Raw genomic sequence first — 20,108 nt, forward strand, 5'->3', positions numbered from 1 at the left:
TATGGATGTTTATGGGTACCATTAGGCATTAGTAGACCTTTACAGCTGACCTATCTCGAGGGAGCGGGTGCATTAGTAATAAGCCAGAGCCAGAGGTGTCTATGTGCACATCTAATGAAAAAGATCATGCAGTGTGGAAATGTTGTAACAGCCCTAGCTTCCAAATGCTGATCAAACTGTGAAGTTGGCCTTGCCCAGGACACTAAACTGAGTGCACTAATGAGGTTCAAGCTGACCCTCACAATTACAGACCAAACAGACTGGCAGTCACACAGATGTACACATAATTATATCAATAATTTATTTCAGAAAGATGTGGCAGAGCAATTCATTATGGCAGCTCAGGCCTTCTAACATTAATGCGATGATGGATTGTTAACGAGAAAAAATATCTGAGAAGAAAACAGCATAAACTGCAACACTGTATAGAAGGTTGTGAACCCTTTTACAAAAATAAACTTTATATGTAATCATGCAATTTGCACAATTCTTGCTAAACACACAATGAAAAGGTTTAAGGTTCAAGATAAATGATTCCTATGAGATCCTAACCCAAATCCATTATTCCTTAGTTTTGAAAGTGTCCATACTTATTGACCTGACTACTACATGCCAAGAAATTACTTTGGATCCAGTTTCAGTCAGAAGTAAAGCCATGTTCCAAAACATTTGAGACATTTATGTGAAATTTAAAAACACTGTAAGAGAGTTTGTATGGGAAGAATCTTCCAAACCCCAGCGTCCAGAGTTCTTATGTGGATCTGGGTGATTAAGTGTGTGCAATAATTCCAAAAGAGAGTCTTATACACAGAACTTTCAAGATGGTTCAGTCATTATCCTCCATTTAACAGAGAGTTGTGATAATGGTGTGCTGAAATTGGAAACAAATGTAATGGTGCAAAAACATCAAAAAAAACAAATTTTGCAAGCAAAGAGAAAAGGTAAATGATCCCAGCATTACAAGGATTGCTTGAAAGTGTCTGTGTGGCAGAAATACACAGAGAAATCTCTGTAAGAAATACTGATGAGCCATTTCACAATCCCAAAGATTTCTGAACAGTCTGCCGGGCAATCCTGTTAAACTGCTCACGGTCGTCTCGCCACATCTTTGAGGCATCTACATTAGCTCCACTTTCATCATTTGGTTCTAAAAAAAAAAAAAGAGAAATTTATTTTTATTGCAACACTGAAAATGAACACTTAAGGCACAGTGGGGAACTGACAAAGTGAGATTGTAAAAGAGAGTTCAGGCTTGTACATTTAAAAGAAAATCAGAATGTCTGAAAGAGAAAATAATCTTACTGAAAAAAAAAAGCTTCAAAGATTCCAACTGAATCACCAACAGATTCATAACTCAACATGAAACTCAAACCTTTCTTATCTAGTATTTTAGTTGAATAAGGCAGACAGAAGATTACTCTTTAACAGTACTGGATCAGGATTCAAAATGCCAGGCTGCACAAAAAAGTACAATATATAAATGTTTTGAGACTTTAAAGTGATTGTAAGGCTTTGTTTTAATTTTTTTCTAAATAATAAACATGTTATACGTATCTCCACTGTGCAGTTCATTTTGCACAGAGTGGCCCCCGATCCACCTGTTCTGGGGTCCCCTGGCGGCGCTGGTAGCTCCTCCCTGCATCGTATAACCCCCTAGGAGATGCGCTCTCCCGGGGGGTTACTTTGCGGGCACGCTCCAAAGCCAAGCATTTGGCATCCATAGACACCGAATGTAGGACTCGGCCCAACCCCCCACGTCATTGGATTTGATTGACTGCGGCGGGAGCCAATAGCTGCGCTGCTATCAATCTATCCAATCAAGAGCCGAGAATCCCGGGCAGAGAAGAAGAGTGCATCACCAGCGGGGGAATACAGGACTCAGGTGAGTAAAGCGGAGGGCTGGGGGGCCGGTCAGTGACAGTTTTTTCACCTTAATGCATAGGATGCGCGCCCTGCAGGGGGCACGCAAGTCGCTCATGCATGGGACGACGTCAATGGACATAGTCCCGGCAAAGCAGGTCCGCGCTGTAGCCATCATTCGGCTATAGCGCGGATCTCAAGTAATTAAGCCATAATTTCTATGTTATGCTTTATCTGCTCTCAACTGCAACACAGTTCATCGCATCTTTCAAAGGATTATGCCTCATTTTAGGACAGTGGATAGAGCCATGCAAATCATTCCTTAACACCCCAAAGTGCCAAACAGCACATTCCGTAGCACACTCTGCTGAGACGGCTGAGTGGGAGCTTTCCCATCCTGGGTGGATGTCATATGATGTCCTCCCAGTCATGGGCCACACTGTGGTGCGATCTGTCACTCGACAGATCATTGTACCGCGCCAGCCCTGGTACCATGTGATCGCTGTGACAATCATGCTTTCATAAATAGCCATTAATTGTGTACTATTGTGTTGAGCTCTGTGAATGGTCACAGTGATCACATGATATAGACAAGGCCAATCACAGTGCATCTGTACCATGTGATAGCTGTGGCCAATCAAAGCTTAAGCAATAGTACACAATGAATGAATGGATACCATTCATAAAAATGATTGCTTATAACGGTGATCATCACTGTTATAAGCAATAATAGTGTAAAAAAACAAATCCTGATCATTTCCCCAGAGTAATACGGTGTCGCTATGGTAATACTGCACTGCTCTGTTCAAAGTACGTAAAAAAAAAAAAAAAATGCAAAAAAAGAAAATCACTGCCACACAAGTCATATGATGACGCTATACTACTCTGGTGACAGTATGTAAAAAAAAACTGTGAAAATGTTTTTTTTTTTAAATTTAATTTCTTTTAAAAAAAAATACAACTTCAATAAAACTCACCATGTCTCTTACTAAGTACCTAAGACTGTCTACTTCCAAAAATTGGTCATTTGGGGGGTGTTTGTACTGTCCTGGCATTTTAGGGTCTCAAGAAATGAGTTAGTCAGTACATAAGGATTGATCTATTTTCAAACATACAGTATCTCACAAAAGTGAGTACACCCCTCACATTTTTGTAAATACTTTATTTTATCTTTTTATGTGACAACACTGAAGAAATGACACTTTGCTACAATGTAAAGTAGTGAGTGTACAGCTTGTATACGGTGTATATTTGCTGTCCCCTCAAAATAATTCAACACACAGCCATTAATGTCTAAACCGCTGGCAATAAAAGTGAGTACGCCCCTAAGTGTAAGGTCTCAGGTGTGAATGGGGAGCAGGTGTGTTAAATTTGGTGTTATAGCTCTCACTCTCTTATACTGGTCACTGGAAGTTCAACATGGCTCATGGCAAAGAACTCTCTGAGGATCTGAAAAAAAGAATTGTTGCTCTACATAAAGATGGTCTAGGCCAGTGATGGCGAACCTTGGCATCCCCGGATGTTTTGGAACTACATTTCCCATGATGCTCAACTACATTGCAGAGTGCTGGGGCATCATGGGAAATGTAGTTCCAAAACATCTGGGGTGCCAAGGTTCCCCATCACTGGCCTAGGCTATAAGAAGATTGCCAAGACCCTGAAACTGAGCTGCAGCATGGTGACCAAGACCATACAGCAGTTTAACAGGAGAGGTTCCACTCAGAACAGGCCTCGCCATGGTTGACCAAAGAAGTTGAGTGCACGTGCTCAGCGCCATATCCAGAAGTTGTCTTTGGGAAATAGATGTATGAATACTACCAGCCGTGCTGCAGAGGTTGAAGGGGTGGGGTGTCAGTCTGTTAGTGCTCAGACCATACGCTGCACACTGCATCAAACTGGTCTGCATAGCTGTCGTCCCAGAAGGAAGCCTCTTCTAAACATGATGCACAAGAAATCCCGCAAATAGTTTGCTGAAGACAAGCAGACTAAGGTAACGATGAGACCAAAATAAACTTATTAGGTTCAGGATGGTGTCAAGCGTGAGTGGCGGCAACCAGGTGAGGAGTACAAAGCTGGGGGTAAAGGTGATGGACTGGCCAAGCATGTCTCTAGAACTAAGCGGGGCATCCTCAAACGGAAGATGGAGGAGCGTAAGGTCTCTAGTATCCACCAGCTCCATGATGTCATCATGGGGGAGTGGAAGAGGACTTCAGTGGCAACCTGTGAAGCTCTGGTGAACTCCATGCACAAGAGGCTTAAGGCAGCGCTGGAAAAAAATGGTGGCCACACAAAATATTGACCCAATTTGGATATTTTCACTTAGGGATGTACTCATTTTTGTTGCCAGTGTTTTAGACATTAATGGCTGTGTGTTGAGTTATTTTGAGGGGACAGCAAATTTACACTGTTATACAAGTTGTACACTCATTACTTTACATTGTAGCAAAGTGTCATTTCTTCCGTGTTGTCACATGAAAAGATATAATAAAATATTTACAAAAATGTCAGGGGTGTACTCACTTTTGTGTGATACTGTATATTCCATAGATTGTAGACATTCCTATAGACTAAATAATATACACCGATTTGTTTTGTTTTTTTTTTTTACCAAAGAAATGTAGCAGAATACACTTTGGCCTAAATTTATGAAGAAAGATTATTTGCAAAATTGTATAACAGAAACAAAGAAAAAGAAAACGTTTCAGTCTTTTTTCATCTATTTAGCAAAAAATTTAAAAACCCAGTGGTGATTAAATACCACCAAAAGAAAGCTCTATCTGTCGAAAAAAATTATAAAAATGTAATTTGGGTACAGTGTTGCAGACTGCACTGACATCTGAAAATTGGCCTGGACAGGTGAAAGTGTCCAGTATTGAAGTGGTTAAGATTTTGGAAATGTTTTAACTCTGCAGTAGATTGATTTTGAGTAGTAAACATCAAAAACATTGTTCAGTTAAAGGTGAAAGCGATGCCTATGTATGGGCATTTAAAGTGGTAATAAACCAAAAACCAAAAATATAATATATTGCACTTGCCAATCCTTAGATGTGGTAACTGCATTAGTTTTCTTTTTTATACGCTTTTTGCCTCTTTTCACCTGCTGATCTGGCCAGTAGAACACCTATGAGATGATTACATTCTTTGAACATGAAAGTCTAACTACCTGCTGCCCTCACTGTGCTTGTCTTCTGTATTTAATGTTTGGGGATGGTGGACCTTTTTTTCCCCCCATTAGCATCTTGGGTCCGAATGACTGTTTGAGGGTTCCTTGTTGGGTATTCTGTTCTGCATTGGCATTCGGTGGTCTGGAGGGAGTGTCTGCTCTTTTAATGTTTATGGTCATGTTCATTCATTATCTATGTGGATTATGATATCCGGCCATGACCCCTGAAGAAGATCTAGAACCTTTTGATCTAAATGCATCAGGGCTTTCACTTGGATAAGAATTTGTTTTAAACCCACAATCAACAATATTTTATAAGGATTTATGTATATTGTATGGTAAATATATCATACTGGAACCACATATTTTAGGATATCCCATGTTCATTACTTTGAACTGTATAAATAAAATTATATTACTTTTAAAGATGCTTAATGTTTGGTTGCTGCCTCAAAGTCCCAAGGGGTATTGGTAGTGTGCTTTGTTATCAGTTTAGGGATGTGGCAGCTCCATGCTCTTCCAGAGGGTTCTTTCACCAGTTTTCTGTCAACCCTTTACTAGTTAAGGAAAGAGGATTAAAAATGCTGCACTCTAAAAGAAACAGACCAGGTGTAGAGAAGAATAGAAGTGGCTGCAGCCCATCCCTCACAAGCCACACCTCCAGACCAGGTCGGGGCGTCCTTTCCAGCTGCACTACCTCCTCCCCTCCCTGCAAGACATCCTGAGCTTAAAGGCCCTCACCACTGAAGGAACACTTACCAAATGTAAGAAACAACTTTCACCCACTCTGGCAGGCTATGTCCATGGGACCATAAGGGACTCGATCCCCCTTACTATTGAGGTCCACTGCCCTGGACCTGTACAGCACCCTACTGAAAACACCTTGGTCAGTAAAAGAACTGCACAGGATTCCATATCCACAGGGTCCAGCACAAACTTGTCACATTACCGGCAAACTCCATTAAAACATAAATTTGCACAGAAGCAGGGCCTGGGTACCATCCATCATAGAAATCCCAGCTATAGGACTGGATCCAGATGACCAGTCTCTTGATCCCTGCTGGGATTACTTGAGAATCTGGTATTTTGCATACAGTGATTTACTTCAGTGACCATCACGTTTCAGGTACTGGTGATTAAACTGAGCAGCTTCATGAGTAGGAGGGGTTATATAGGGGAGGACTTCTTGTCTGTTTGGTCTGCCAGTGTCCATCCACCTATAGGTGGCACACAACCCAGGTAGTCATGATTTATAGTCTGCTCTGTGTCCCATGATGTACGATAAAGAAGTCCTTATCTTCCAAAATGAATCCATACAAACCCACTATCTAAAAGCTCCTTAATCAATGTCAGAAAATCTTTTCTAACTGTTTTTCTGCTTATTTGTAAAATCCTCCATAAGCCCCTGAACACCTCCCTTCTCTCTCACATCAGTACGCATTTGTTGCAGTCACATGTACTACTCTATGCACACTACACACCCCATAGTCCATCTCAGGAGCAAGCAAGAGAGGGTGGCTTACAGTGGGACCATGGACAATGAAGGTAGCCACAATCTAACAGGAAGATAAAGCTGGTAAACTGCCCAACAAGTTTTTTCAGATGTAGCTGTTAATTAAATGTTTTTCCAGATGAAGATGTTAATTAAAATTCTCCACATCAGACCTTGTGATGTTTTCGGGGCTATGTAGGGCCCCTTTAATAGTGACATCTAATACTAAGGGATGATTACTGATACAAAGAGCTGTGGGAACATACTTTCGTATTAGGTCAGCTAGGGTTATTGACTGTACCTATTATTTGAACTACTAAAAAAAGACATGGGATTTGTCATGTTCTGTAAATTTTGGCCTCATATCAGAAATAAACAAAACTACAGTATTATCATCAGAAGCTCAGATAAGCTCTTCTGCTCTCTATGTACAACAGACAGACCATCATCCCTTGTAGAGCCTCTACTGCCAAGAGTGACATTTAAAGTCTTTGGAAATGGGATTTCAATTGTTCTGTCAAGCATGCCAGCTTTTTTCACACATTCATATTTTCATTTATAAGGAACCTGAATTACTAGTGGAATTGTTGCAGTCAGAATTCCCATAGGGGACCTGGCCTCTATTCTAGCTACTGAAGTCAGCCTATAAACATAAAAGACCTTATGAAAAAAAAAAAAGTTTAACATCTCTTCTCTTGGCAAAAGGTCGTGTCTTAGGTTGAATCCATTGGAAGTTCAAAACAAATTCTTCTCAGAAGAGTGATGATCATTTTCTGCCTATTTTTCCAGAGGTTTGATCAGCCATCTAAGTGACACCTGAAACTACCAAAATAGAAATTTTGTTTCTCTCCAGGAAAGGAGGCCATCCCAATAGCATATGTGGACTTTCTGCACAAGCTTTTTTTTTTTTTTTTTTTTGAAATGCTTCAGAAACTGCTAAAAAAAAACAAAAGGGGAGAGATCTGAAACCTTTCGATTTCAAGTATCCACATGGGGAAACCTTTGAAAAACTGCACATCCTAATATGCATCTGATAATATTAGGGATAACTGAGGCTATTGTATGTTTTTAAAAATCCCCAAAAGTCACAGGAGTTAAAAGTCTTGCACACCATTGGGTATTTTTTGGGGAAATTTGGAAGCTAAACTCCCACTGCGGCACTACGAAGGTACTTGGGGCAACAAAAAAAGGGCTAAAGTCCAATTTACTAGCCATTACTAGCTAGGAGCATGCAATTTAAAAAGCCAATTCTTGTGTCAATCCTATGAGTCAAAACAGCTTTGCAACGGCATACCTGGCATTTTTGGCAAGTGCACTAGGTGAAGCAGAGTTGACAGAACCATGCAGTTACCTACAACAGTGGGGGACTAAAATGCAGAAAAAGTCTGTTAGCGTCTTGTAAAACATTTTTTCCTGTGTGGACAGACTATTGCCTAGTGGTGCTGCTACTGTTCTGTGTAACAAAATAATTGCCTTTTAATCAACAGGAAAGTTCACTTTCGGCATGTGAAGAAAATTTTTTAATGGCTATGGATTAACACATCCTCGTTTGTAAGGTCAGGAACTCCTTCAGACTCTAGTTATTTATGGAACACACTTAACTTTGATAGTTGGACCACTGAAAGAGAAAATTGCCCACCTGCTAGCATGCTGACAACAGACAGCAGAATTTTTTCCACACTTTGTACTGGACTCCACCTCTCCGCGCTGCTCTCATAACCCATTGGGTCATCTCCTGGAGCATGTAGAATAGAGATGCACACTCTCCCATCTGGGTATACTGCAAGGAAGAAACCACATATTTACCTGTTCTCACACAGATACTGGTTGCTGATCAGAGAAGTTTTGCACATACTAAATCTTCTCTACAAAACTCCCACCTATAACCACATCATTGCCATTTATCATGTATATTTCCTGCATTCACATGTTTTAAAAGGAATCTGGAGCCTTTTAAAGGGTTTTATTTTCTTTTTATGATGCAAGTGATCACCTAAATGTACCATGTAAATGATTGAAACCAATATGTTTACAACCTGGCTTTAGAGTGTGGTTTGTAATTAGTTTATATCTGTTTATCTTTACAGATGCATCAAAATTGATTAAATATCATTATAAAACATGTCATAATGTGTACATCCTCCCATTTATGACAAATATAGCTCGACAGGGAAACCTGTGAGGATGGCCTCTGAAATAGTAAATGTGCATTCATAACAGAGATTTTCTATCTGAAGGCCAGCTGACGGGGTCACAAATGCATGGATCACTATGCTTTTCGACAGTAGTTTCCTCAGCCTTATGAAGGGCCTCATACTTATGTAGCAGCCTGCCAGAAAGCGAGTAGTTCAAAAATGGCTTTAATGAGTCTAAAATATTTTTTTTGGTTTTTATTATTATTATTGATATTTGTCAATTGTTCCTTAATTTTCTATATATACGTATATATTTTCTTTATACCTCTCTCCATTCCCCCACCATTATTACACATTGCACTACTTAGTGTGTGCGAGTGAACAATGAAAGTAACAGAAATGAGAAGCGCAGAGATATATATGTGTCAAAATAGTCAAAGATAGATATTATGAAGCATGAAAAAAGGGGAGAAGAAATGCAAAGGGTATATACGTTGCAATTAGTAAAACAGAAAGTCAGACAGCGCAAAACCAATCCTAACACACAGCAGCTGAACACTGAAGGTCATAAAAATAAAAATAAATTTAAGGATAATCCTAAACCTATGGTTTTGTACACAAGAGAAAGACTCACACATATGGAGATAAAACTTACAGTGCCTTGCAAAAGTATTCACCCCCCTTGGCATTTTTTGTGTTTTGTTGCCTCAAAACCTGGAATTAACATGGATTGTTGGAGGATTTGCGTCATTTACTTTAGAGAACATGCCCACAACTTTGAAGATGTTTTTTTTTTATTGTGAAGCAAACAAAAAATAGGACAAAATAACAGAAAAAGTCAATGTGCATAACTTTTCACCCCCCCTAAAGTCAATACTTTGTAGAGCCACCTTTTGCACTATCACAGCTCCAAGTCACTTTGGATAAGTCTCTATGAGCTTGCCACATCTTACCACTGGGACTTTTGCCTATTCCTCCTTGCAAAATTGCTCCAGCTCCTTCAAGTTGGATGGTTTGTGCTTGTGAACAGCAATCTTTAAGTCTGACCACAGATTTTCTATTTGATTGAGGTCTGGGCTTTTGACTAGGCCATTCCAACACATTTACATGTTACCCCTCAAACCGCTCAAGTGTTGCTTTAGCAGTGTGTTTGGGGTCATGTCCTGCAGGAAGGTGAACCTTCGTTCTAGCCTCCAATTACACACAGGGTAGTACAGATTTTGCTCAAGAATATTCCTGTATTTAACACCATCCGTCTTTCCCTCAACTTTGACCAGTTTCTCATTCCCGACTGCTGAAAAAATCCCCACAGCATGATGCTACCACCACCATGTTTCACTGGTGTTCTTTGGGTGATGTCATGTGTTGGGTTTGCGCCAGACACAGCGTTTTCTTTGATGGCCAAAAAGTTCAATTTTAGTCTCAGACCAGAGCACCTTCCTCCATACATTTTGGGAGTCTCCTACATGCCTTTTCGCAAACTCAAAACGTGCCATTTTGTTTTTTGCTGAAAGTAATGGCTTTCTTCTGGCCACTCTGCCATAAAGCCCAACTCTATGGAGTGTACGGCTTATTGTCGTCCTATGTACAGTTACTCCAGTCTCTGCTGTGGAACTCTGCAGCTCTTCCAGGGTTACCTTAGGTATCTGTGCTGCCTCTCTGATTAATGCCCTCCTTGCCCAGTTCGTGAGTTTTGGTGTGTGGCCGTCTCTTGGCAGGTTTGCTGTTGTGCCATGTTCTTTCCATTTGGTTATGATAGATTTGATGGTACTCCTAGGGATCATCAAAGATTTGGATAGTTTTTATAACCTAACCCTGACTTGCACTTCTTAACAACATTGTCCCTTACTTGTTTGGAGAGTTCCTTGGTCTTCATGGCAGTGTTTGGTTAGTGGTGCCTCTTGCTTAGGTGTTGCAGCCTCTGGGGCCTTTCAAAAAGGTGTGCATATGTAATGACAGATCATGTGACACTTAGATTGCACACAGGTGGTGGACATCATTTCACTAATTATGTGACTTCTGAAGGTAATTGGTTGCACCAGAGCTTTTTATGGGCTTCATAACAAAAGGGGTGAATACATACACACGTGCCAATTATCAGTTTTTTATTTATGAAAAATAGTTTTATGTATATATTTTTCTAATTTTACTTCACCAACGTAGACTATTGTGTTCTGATCCATCACATATAATTCAGATTAAAAAAAACATTGAACTAAAGGCTGTAATGTAACAAAATAGGTAAAAAGCCAAAGGGGGTGAACACTTTTGCAAAGCACTGTACTTTGAATGGTTGTAGGTAGTGAGCTGGGTGATGGGTTAACAAACCGTTTTGAGTCCCTTAGGCTAAACAGAGGTTATAGTATGATATGAAATAGCCTGCTTGAGTGTTCCTTATTGGAAATGATCAAGATCAAAAACAATACTCTGCAAGCACAAAAGGGGAAAGGGGAGAAAAATGGCTGCTATGAGGGAGGCCCCTCCCCGCATCATAGCAGCCATTTTTTTGCATATTTAAGGGGGATGGGGAGATGACCCAAACGAACGTCTCATTCACCCTGTGACAGGGGTGACTTTGGCAATAAGGACCGGCACCCACGAATATACAAACTCTACCACAAAGGTCACCATTTTAGGGTGATTTTTTGGGGGGAATGACACTTTACAATGTTTTTACAAAGATAAACTGGAACTATTTTTCTCCCCTTTCCCCTTTTGAGCTTGCAGAGTATTGTTTTCGATTTTGATCTTGATAATTTCCAATAAGGAACACTCAAACAGGCTATATCAAATCATACTATAACCTCTGTTTAGCCTAAGGGACTCGAAAGGGCTTGTTAACCCATCACCCAACTCACTACCTACAACCATTCAAAGTAAGTTTTATCTCTATATGTGCGAGTCTTTCTTGTGTGTGTGTATAAATATATATGTATGTATGTATGTGTATATATATATATATATTATATATATACATATATATATGTGCAGGCATGAAAAAGAGGTACACGAAAGCTCAGCACGGATATATTTATTATTATTTTTCTTCCTGCTGAATATACAACATACAAGAATACAACATAACCATAGGTTTAGTATTATTCTTATATTTATTTTTATGTTCATCTAAATATCACAACGTATATACCCTTTGTATTTCTTCTCTTTTTTTTAATGCTTCATATTGTATTATTATACTTTGTATATTATATATATATATCTTTGACGACTGACACATATACATCTCTGCGCTTCCCATTTTTGTTGCTTTCATTGCTCACTCGCACACACCAAGTAGTGCAATGTGTAATGATCATGTGGGGAATGGAGAGAGGTATAAAGAAGATATATATGTATATATGGAAAATTAAGGAACAACTGACAAAAAACAATAGTAATAATAATAATAATAATAAAAACAAAAATAAAAATATTTTAGGCTCATTAAAATCATTTTTTAACTACTCACTTTCTGGCAGGCTGCTACATATGAATGAGGCCCTTCATAAGGCTGTTTGATACTTCATTGGAGCCAATCGAGCTAATCTTTAGGCTTCGCCTCTTCCCTCCCCCTCCTTTCCCTTTTTTCTCCCCCCTCTCCCCCCCTTTTTCCCCTTCCATGGTGAATTGGATGCCTCCAACCTCTTATGTGCTTGATTCCAGTATGTATTCTAAAGCATATTTTAATCATTGGTTTTGTGAAATGAAATTTACTATAATGTATGAATTAGATTTTTATTATGTACCTAATATATATGCATGTAACATATACACGTTTGTAAACATATGTACTAATTACAATGTACCTCCCAGTACCATTAGGATCTCCTGCGGAAGCCATTGGCGAAACGCGTAGTGATCTATTGATGCTGGCTATGGTGACCCCATCGGCTGGCCTTCAGATAGAAGACCTCTGTTATGAAAGCATATTTACTATTTCAGAGGCCATCCGCACAGGTTACCCTGTCCAGCCATATTTGTCATATATGGGAGAATGTACATATTATGACATACCCATGCACGTATTTTTGTAAAATGTTTTATGATGATATTTAATAAATTTTGATATTTTATTCAAACCCTTGAGCATCTGTCTTTCCCCATTGGGATTATAATGGCAGCCTTAAAAGTCCGCTCTCCAATTTCTTCCCCCTTTTTTTCATACATTTTGGATGTGGTGCCACGCATTGCGGACTGTGTCTCTATTTTTCCTCCAATATAATCCCTATGTTAAATGCAGTCAGTAATGCATGCACAATTGGGTTGATTTACTAAAACTGGAGAGTGCAAAATCTGGTGCAGCTCTTCACAGAAACCAATCAGCTGCCAGTTTTTTTTTTTTGTCAAAGCTTAAAGCTATATCAAAGCCTTGATTTTTTTTTTAAAAATAACAAACATGTTATACTTACCTGCTCTGTGTAGTGGTTTTGCACAGAGCAGCCCGGACCCTCCTCTTCTCGGGTCCCACGCCGGCGCTCCTGGCTCCTCTTTCCTGCTGGGTGCCCCCACAGCTAGCAGCTTGCTGTGGGGGCACCCAAGCAGGCACGCTCCCAAACCGAGGTTCTGTGTCCATTCACACATGGAGCCGCGGCTTGGCCCTGCCCCCTCCATCTCCTGACTGGCTCACTGGCTGTGATTGACAACAGCGGGCTGCCAAAAGCCAATCAGGAGTGCAAGTCCTCGGAGAGGCAAGGCTCTCGTGGACATCACTGGATCAAGAGGGGTTCAGGTAAGTATTAGGGGGGGCTGCTACACAAAAGGTTTTTTACCTTCATGCATAGAATGCATGAAGGTAAAAAACCTTGTTTCTTTACAACCACTTTAAAGCAGCTGTAAACCGCTGGACATTTTTCTTTTTTTTACCCTGCAAGGTAATGTCATAATGTGCTAGTATGAAACGCATACTAGCACATTATGTTAAACTTACCTTAAAACAAAGCTCTTCCAGCGCCGAGATGTATGAGCTGCAGGTGCTCCCATCTTTACCTGTCTTGCTTCCAGGTTCATGGACTCCGGCTCTGTGCCCGACCGGAGCCGTGTCGCCACTCCCGCGAATGCGCACAGGAACCGCCGTTCATGGCACAGGGCTCTGAAGGAACGGCATGTACAGTAAATATCTCCCTACCTATAGGTAGGTCTTATTATAGGCTTACCTATAGGTAAAAGTTAGTGATGGAAGTTTACTTCCTCTTTAATTGAACAAGCTGAAGTTAGAAGCTACCATGCACAGCTACACCAGATTTTTCCCGCTCCAGTTGTAGTAAATCAACCCCACTGTTGGCCAGGAATTTACACCTGAGCTTGAACAGGAATGCTGATCTGTGGAAATAGATGAACTGCAGTGTGGTATATGCATAAATAAAGTAACTTGGCTAAGGCTAAGATCACAAAGTCAATTGGCTATGGAACAAACAGAAACTCCTCTTATGGTGTAAGAAAGGGGAACTTGAAAGGGAATCCTCCACCTTAAGAGAGCCACCGACACACAGTTTAAGATGTACTCTTACCGGAAAACCAGGACCCTCTAATTACGGAAGGTCAAATCAGCCCTAGTACATCCACCTTTGGCAAGGTCCAAGGAAACCAGCGGTGATGGTGTGTAATCCATATGCGATTCCTTCAGATATGAACTCTGGTTATCCGGACATTACAGCCGTGAACCAAATGAAAACAAAAGAGCTCCAAAAGTGTAAAGCCTTCTTAAGGGAGTTTCTTTTCAAATAATTTTATTGGTAATTAACAAGCAACTGTTCCATACATTACAGTACAGGGTATAATGTTAACATAAAACAGTGCTTATCACAGTCAAACATTGTAACACTGATATAATGGAGAATAAGGAATTATACAGAAGATGGATACTCAGTCAGATAACATGTTGGTGTGGTTTAGTTAAAATTGCAAATAATAGTAGGGAACAGAATCCCTTAATTAGGCATGTTGAGGTGCCGGCAGATCCCCTAGGAAACAGACAAGAGAGCCGCCGGGACCAGCTTATAAGACAGAGTACACTACCAGTAGGTATTAGGAGAAGAAGAAAGGGGAAAGAAAAAGGGGAGAGGAAGCGGCAGATTGAAAGGAGAGAGTTTGAAGAAAGGGAAAGGAGATAGCAGAAAGAAGGGGTGTGGGTCAGACGGAGTGCATGGGCAAGGACGTGGTGTCAAGATCTTAGGCTTAGGTCAGGGCTAATTCGGAGTCCCAAGAGATGTTCGTCAATATCAGCGGGTAGAAAATGCTCAATCCATGGTTGCCAGGTTTTGGTATGATGAGGGACCTTATCTAGAATTTTCGCTTCGATCTTGCTGTGTATCATTGCTTGGGTGATCCTATTTTTCATTTCAGGTATACTAAGTGTGGGTGTTTTCCAAGCCTTAGCAATCGTTTGCTTAGCTGCAGTGAATAATTGAAGGAGGAGGCGATGCTGTGCTCTGGTGTAATCTTGTGGTATGAGGTTGAGTAGAGCCACTGCTGGGTCAGGTTTTAGGGTGATTTGGTGGAGGGTAGATGCCATTTGGAATGTGGTTTCCCCGCATCCTCTAAAACAATTTGGGGAAAATTCGGGTAGAAATTTAGCGATTCTAGCTGGGACTAGATACCAGCGCATCAACACTTTGTAATTTGCCTCTGAGGCAACAACGTTTTGAGATGAGTTTTTTGTGTTGGTTCAAATGGTCCCCCAGTCCTCCGCATCAATATTAACATTTAAGTCCCTTAACCATCGCTGCGCGTAGGTGGGAAGGCTTGAAGGTAGAGTAGTGAGGTGGGCGTAAAGACGAGAAATAGCTCCTGGGGCATGCGGGTCTGAGTCGCACATAGTTTCATATTCTGTTAAAGTATCCAGCCCAGAGAGAGATTTTATTGTTGTTTGAACAAAATGAGCGATTTGGAGATAGCGGAAGCATTCTCTACTGGGGAGCTGTGTTTGTGCTTGGGTACTTGGAAATGATTTTAAAGTATTACCATTAACTAGGTCACATATTCGAGTCAGACCCGCCCGTACCCAGGCCTGAAATGAAACTGGTTCTGTGTAGGCTGGATAAAATTTAGGGTGACCTAGGAAAGACAGAAGCGGGGAGTGCAGGGAGATCAATTTGAAGGGGGTCTTCAATCTATCCCAGAGTTTAAGTGTATGTTGCTTTAATGGATTGGTTATAGGGCCTCGTGTTGTTGAGCCATAGCAAATTAGTTATAGTAATCGGGTGTAAATCAATAGCCTCAAGGCTGACCCAGAGTGGTATTTCAGATTTAGAGTGGTAAAGAGTAGACTGAGCCAGCCTAGCTGCGTGATAATAATGTAAAAAGTTGGGTATACCAAGGCCTCCGCTGAGCCTGTTACGGAGTAGAACAGGTCTCGCAACTCTGGGTCGTGTAGGGCCCAAAATGTATTTAAAGACTTTGTTTTGTATAATCCTATGGTAGTAAGGGGGGACCGCAATAGGAAGCACTCTATATAAATACAACAGTTTCGGTAACAAGGACATTTTCACAGCTGCAATACGTCCGAGCCAGGAGACACATAAGGGTAGCCAGGAGTTAAGAAGAGAAGTTAGCTGGGTTAGCATTGGAAGATAGTTGGATTAGAACAAGTTTATTGGATCATTTGTCAATTTAATCCCTAGATAGGGAATAGATGTGGAGAACCAATGAAAAGGGAAATTTTGGCGTAGCTTATCTAAATCAGCATGAGGTAGAGACACATTGAGAGCTTTTGATTTAGTTTGGTTGACTTCTAACCCAGAGATCCGAGCAAACCTATCTAAGGTGCGCATTAGGATTGGGAGGGTGGTATGGGGTGATGTAATAAACAAGAGGGCATCATCAGCAAAGAGACACAGTTTGTGTGAGGTTGCAGCAACCTCTAAGCCTCGGATGTCAGCGTTAGTTCTTATCAGGGCAGCTAAGGGTTCGATCAGGAGCGCAAATAATAAGGGGGATAAGGGGCAGCCCTGTCTGGTTCCTCGCGAAATCGGGAAGGGTTCCGAACGAAATCCTGAATAGTGCACATATGCCTGTGGGTGGTTGTATAATGCATTGATCCAGCCCAGGAAATGTGGGCCAAAGCCCCAACGCTGAAGAATATAAAATAAATAGGGCCAAGAGACTGTGTCAAAAGCTTTCCGTATGTCTAAGGAAAGGGGGTGCATCGGAATTTTACGAGAATGGGCTAGGTGTTGTAGGAGGATCACACGTCAAATGTTATCGCTCGCTTGTCGTTTAGGTATAAAACCTACTTGGTCTTTATGTATCAATCCCCCTATAATAGGATTGAGGCGTAGGGCTAAAATTTTGGCCAGGATCTTGATGTCCACGTTTAAGAGTGAAATTGGTCAATAGTTGGACCATAAGGTGACATCTGTGTTTGGCTTCGGGATCATTGATATAAGTGCCGTCAATGTGTCTCTACCAAAAGAGTGCTGTCTAAGTATAGCGTTAAAAGAATTGGTAAGAAGGGGGGCTAATTCAGTTGCAAATTTTTTATAATAGAGGCTAGGAAGGCCATCCGGGCCCGGACGTTTTAGGGGTTTGAGCAACTTGATGGCCGGTAAGACTTCCTCTGTTGTGATCGTGCTCTCCATTAGCTTGCGACTGGCATCTAACAATGTGGGGATAGGCAGATTACGGAAAAGTTTTTCCGCTTGATGCAGTGGAAACGTTGTTTTAGACTCATAAAGATTTGCCAACTGTTTTCGGAATTCAGAGAGAATTTTGATCGGATTACTAGTAATCGTGTCTTTAGCCAGTCTGAGTCTGATGGGAACACGAACACGGTCTGGTCTGCGGAGGCGTAAAGCCAGGTATGTGTCTGGTTTGTTTGCTTTGGTATAGATCGTATGATTGGATCTGCGGATAGTCTTATCAGCCGCTTCAGCCAGAAGTAGATCTAATTCAAATTTAGTCTTTTCCAGAGTTGTTTTATGTGCTTCAGTTGGACTGGTTTGGAATTGTAGAAAGTTATTGTGGTATTCTGACTTAAGTTGGTGTAATCTGAGAATTTTATCTCTATTGAGATGTGACGCAACTGAGATGCATGTGCCTCGAATGACTGGTTTATGAGCTTCCCAGAGCAATATAGGGGAGATGTCGGGGGTGGCGTTATGTGTTAGGTAGTCTTTGAGGGCTACTTGGATATCTAAACAGTATGATTGGTTGCTTTAGGAGAGAGTCATTCATGCACCACGACCTGTTTGTCACCTGTGGTATTAAGGAGGACAATGTGGTAATAACAGCACAGTGGTCTGTCCATGGGATTGGTCGGATATGCGAATGAAGGAGGAGTGGGGCGGATGCTATAGAAATTAAAATGTCATCATTTCTGGAGAAGGATTTATGGGGGTGTGAGTAAATTGTGTAGTTTCTCTTTGTGGGATTCAATTCTCTCCATGTATCTAAGAGAGAGGCCTTTTGTATTTGTTTACGGAATTGGATTGAGGGGGTGTGATGTTCAGGGGCATAGGGTGATTTATCCGTATGTGGTTGCAACACAGAATTGGAATCACCACACAGAAATAAAGTTCCCTTACAATGTGTTCTTACTACCTGTAACAAATGTGAGAAAAAGGGGTTTGAGTTAGTATTGGGGGCATAATAAGAAACAAAAGTTGTTGTTACATCTTGCAGCAGGCCTACAAGAATTAAGTAGCGACCTTCTGGGTCTTTTATTTCAGATACAGGGGTGAATGGTATGGTGTGATGGAAGGCCAGCAGGACCCCTCGGTGACATGGGGAAAAGGATAGGGGGAAGGGAAAAGGACCAGGGGAGGGGCAAGGGGAGGAAGGGGGGAGGGGGGAGAGAAAAAGGGGGGGGGGGGGGAGTAGGGAAAATTAGGGGAAAGGGATATAATAGTCTAGTAAATTGGATCCGAAATTAACATTATACGAGGTTTAGTTTAGAGGGAATATGAGTACTGTATTACTATAGTGCCAGAGTGGGAATGGCAGAGTAATGAGATTAATCTGGCTCACTAAGTGTGGGCCAGTTTAAGCGTACTTAAGCTCATACAGCTTACGAGTACATTATTAAAGCAAGCAGGAAAACAGCATTAAAGTAAAACAATAAAACAGGAAAACAATAAAATAACTGAACCTGAACAGGCCCTAGGGGGCCTGGAAGCCCTGTAGAAAAGTCATTCAGGATGTAGAGTTAGCACACAAACCGACCAATGTCATCCAGCAGGTCCTGGTCGCAGATGAGTCCTATGTAAGGTCAGCCACTGCGGATGCAACCGAGAACCTGTACACTGGAAAAACAAAGGTAGAAAATAAGAAAAGAAAAGTATCTTCCTGATCGTCAGTGAAGGGCTTGAGATTTCGGGCTAGGGTGGTAGTTTCCAGATGATCGTGCTGGGGTTCCTTTCCCGACAGACAATGGGTCAGGATTATTCCTCTTTGGGGTCGTGGTGTATGGCTGGGAGGCAGATCTGGCTGGCGTGCGAGGAAGTGATGTTACCGATTGGTGTACCTGGGGCGACAGGTGAAGAGACTCCAGCTGACGTTGTAGCGAGTCCGGGGTGGTGCAGGTATGTTGCTGCCCTTGAAAAGAAAATTGCAAAGCAAATGGGAGCCGCCATGTGTACTTAAGCTGATGCTGTTGTAGTATCTGCAGCTGCGGCTTCATAGCACGACGTTTAGCAATGGTGAGAGGTGCTAAGTCAGTGAACAGTTGGTAATCATGGCTCTGGAACTGAAGGGAGTTCTTGTTTCGTGCCGCTGCTAGTAGTTGTTCCTTCGTGCGGAAAAAATGCAGCTTGACAATGATATCTCGTGGCGGCCCATCAGTTTGGCGACGGGTGAGTGCTCTGTGGATTCTGTCAAACTCAAGGCGCTCGATAGGTATAGAAGGCGCCAGCTCCTGAAACAACGATGTGGTAAACGATTGCAAATCATCTATCGCTTCTGGTATACCTCGGAGGCGCAAGTTGGACCTGCGAGAACGGTTTTCAGCGTCTTCAAGACGTGATAAAGCATAGCGTTTTCTTCACGGAGGGCAATTTGTTCTTGGGCCTGTTCTTGTAAGGTTAGCTCCATATCGTCAACCCTGGTTTCTAGGTCTGCTATGCGTTGGCCTATCACACAAATTTCTCGTGTCAGGCTATTAGTGATCTGATCCGATGTTGTCTTTAGGGCCTTGTGGAGCATTGATTCCATTAGTCTTATAAAAGCAGTTTGTGACATACCTGCTTGTGGAATGGAAGGGGAGCCGTCTGGGTTAGATTGCATGTCAGTCTCTTCCTCGCTCTCTAGCATGTCTGAGCGTGCAGGAGAGGACGCCGTTTGTTCAGCCAGGGCTCGGGCCTTCGCCGCCATCTTGGAGGAAGCGCAGGCCAGCGCTTCTTTAATGGGTTTTGGCTTTGTTTTGCCACGATGACCCGTTAACACCATACCGGAGGAGGCACTGGTATGTAGAGAGGTGATCCCTGGAAAACGGGAGCTGAATTGCCAGTTCAGAGGAGCGTTATAG

The 20,108-nt window shown here is 41.6% G+C and overlaps 1 protein-coding gene across 1 annotated transcript in view; it reads right to left on the minus strand.

Moving 5' to 3' along the window:
* Positions 1 to 278: 278 nt before the first annotated feature.
* Positions 279 to 20,108, minus strand: part of UBE2G2 (ubiquitin conjugating enzyme E2 G2) — a 145,135-nt gene continuing 125,305 nt past the window's right edge. The window contains exons 5-6 of the mRNA XM_073633469.1: positions 8,155 to 8,295; positions 279 to 1,147 (exon numbers count right to left, since the gene is read on the minus strand). Of these exons, the coding sequence (XP_073489570.1) occupies positions 1,035 to 1,147; positions 8,155 to 8,295 (254 nt within the window). The 3' untranslated portion in view covers positions 279 to 1,034. The remainder of the gene's footprint in view (positions 1,148 to 8,154; positions 8,296 to 20,108) is intronic.

The sequence above is a fragment of the Aquarana catesbeiana genome, linkage group LG06 (assembly GCF_042186555.1).
Source record: "Aquarana catesbeiana isolate 2022-GZ linkage group LG06, ASM4218655v1, whole genome shotgun sequence".
NCBI lineage: Eukaryota > Metazoa > Chordata > Amphibia > Anura > Ranidae > Aquarana > Aquarana catesbeiana.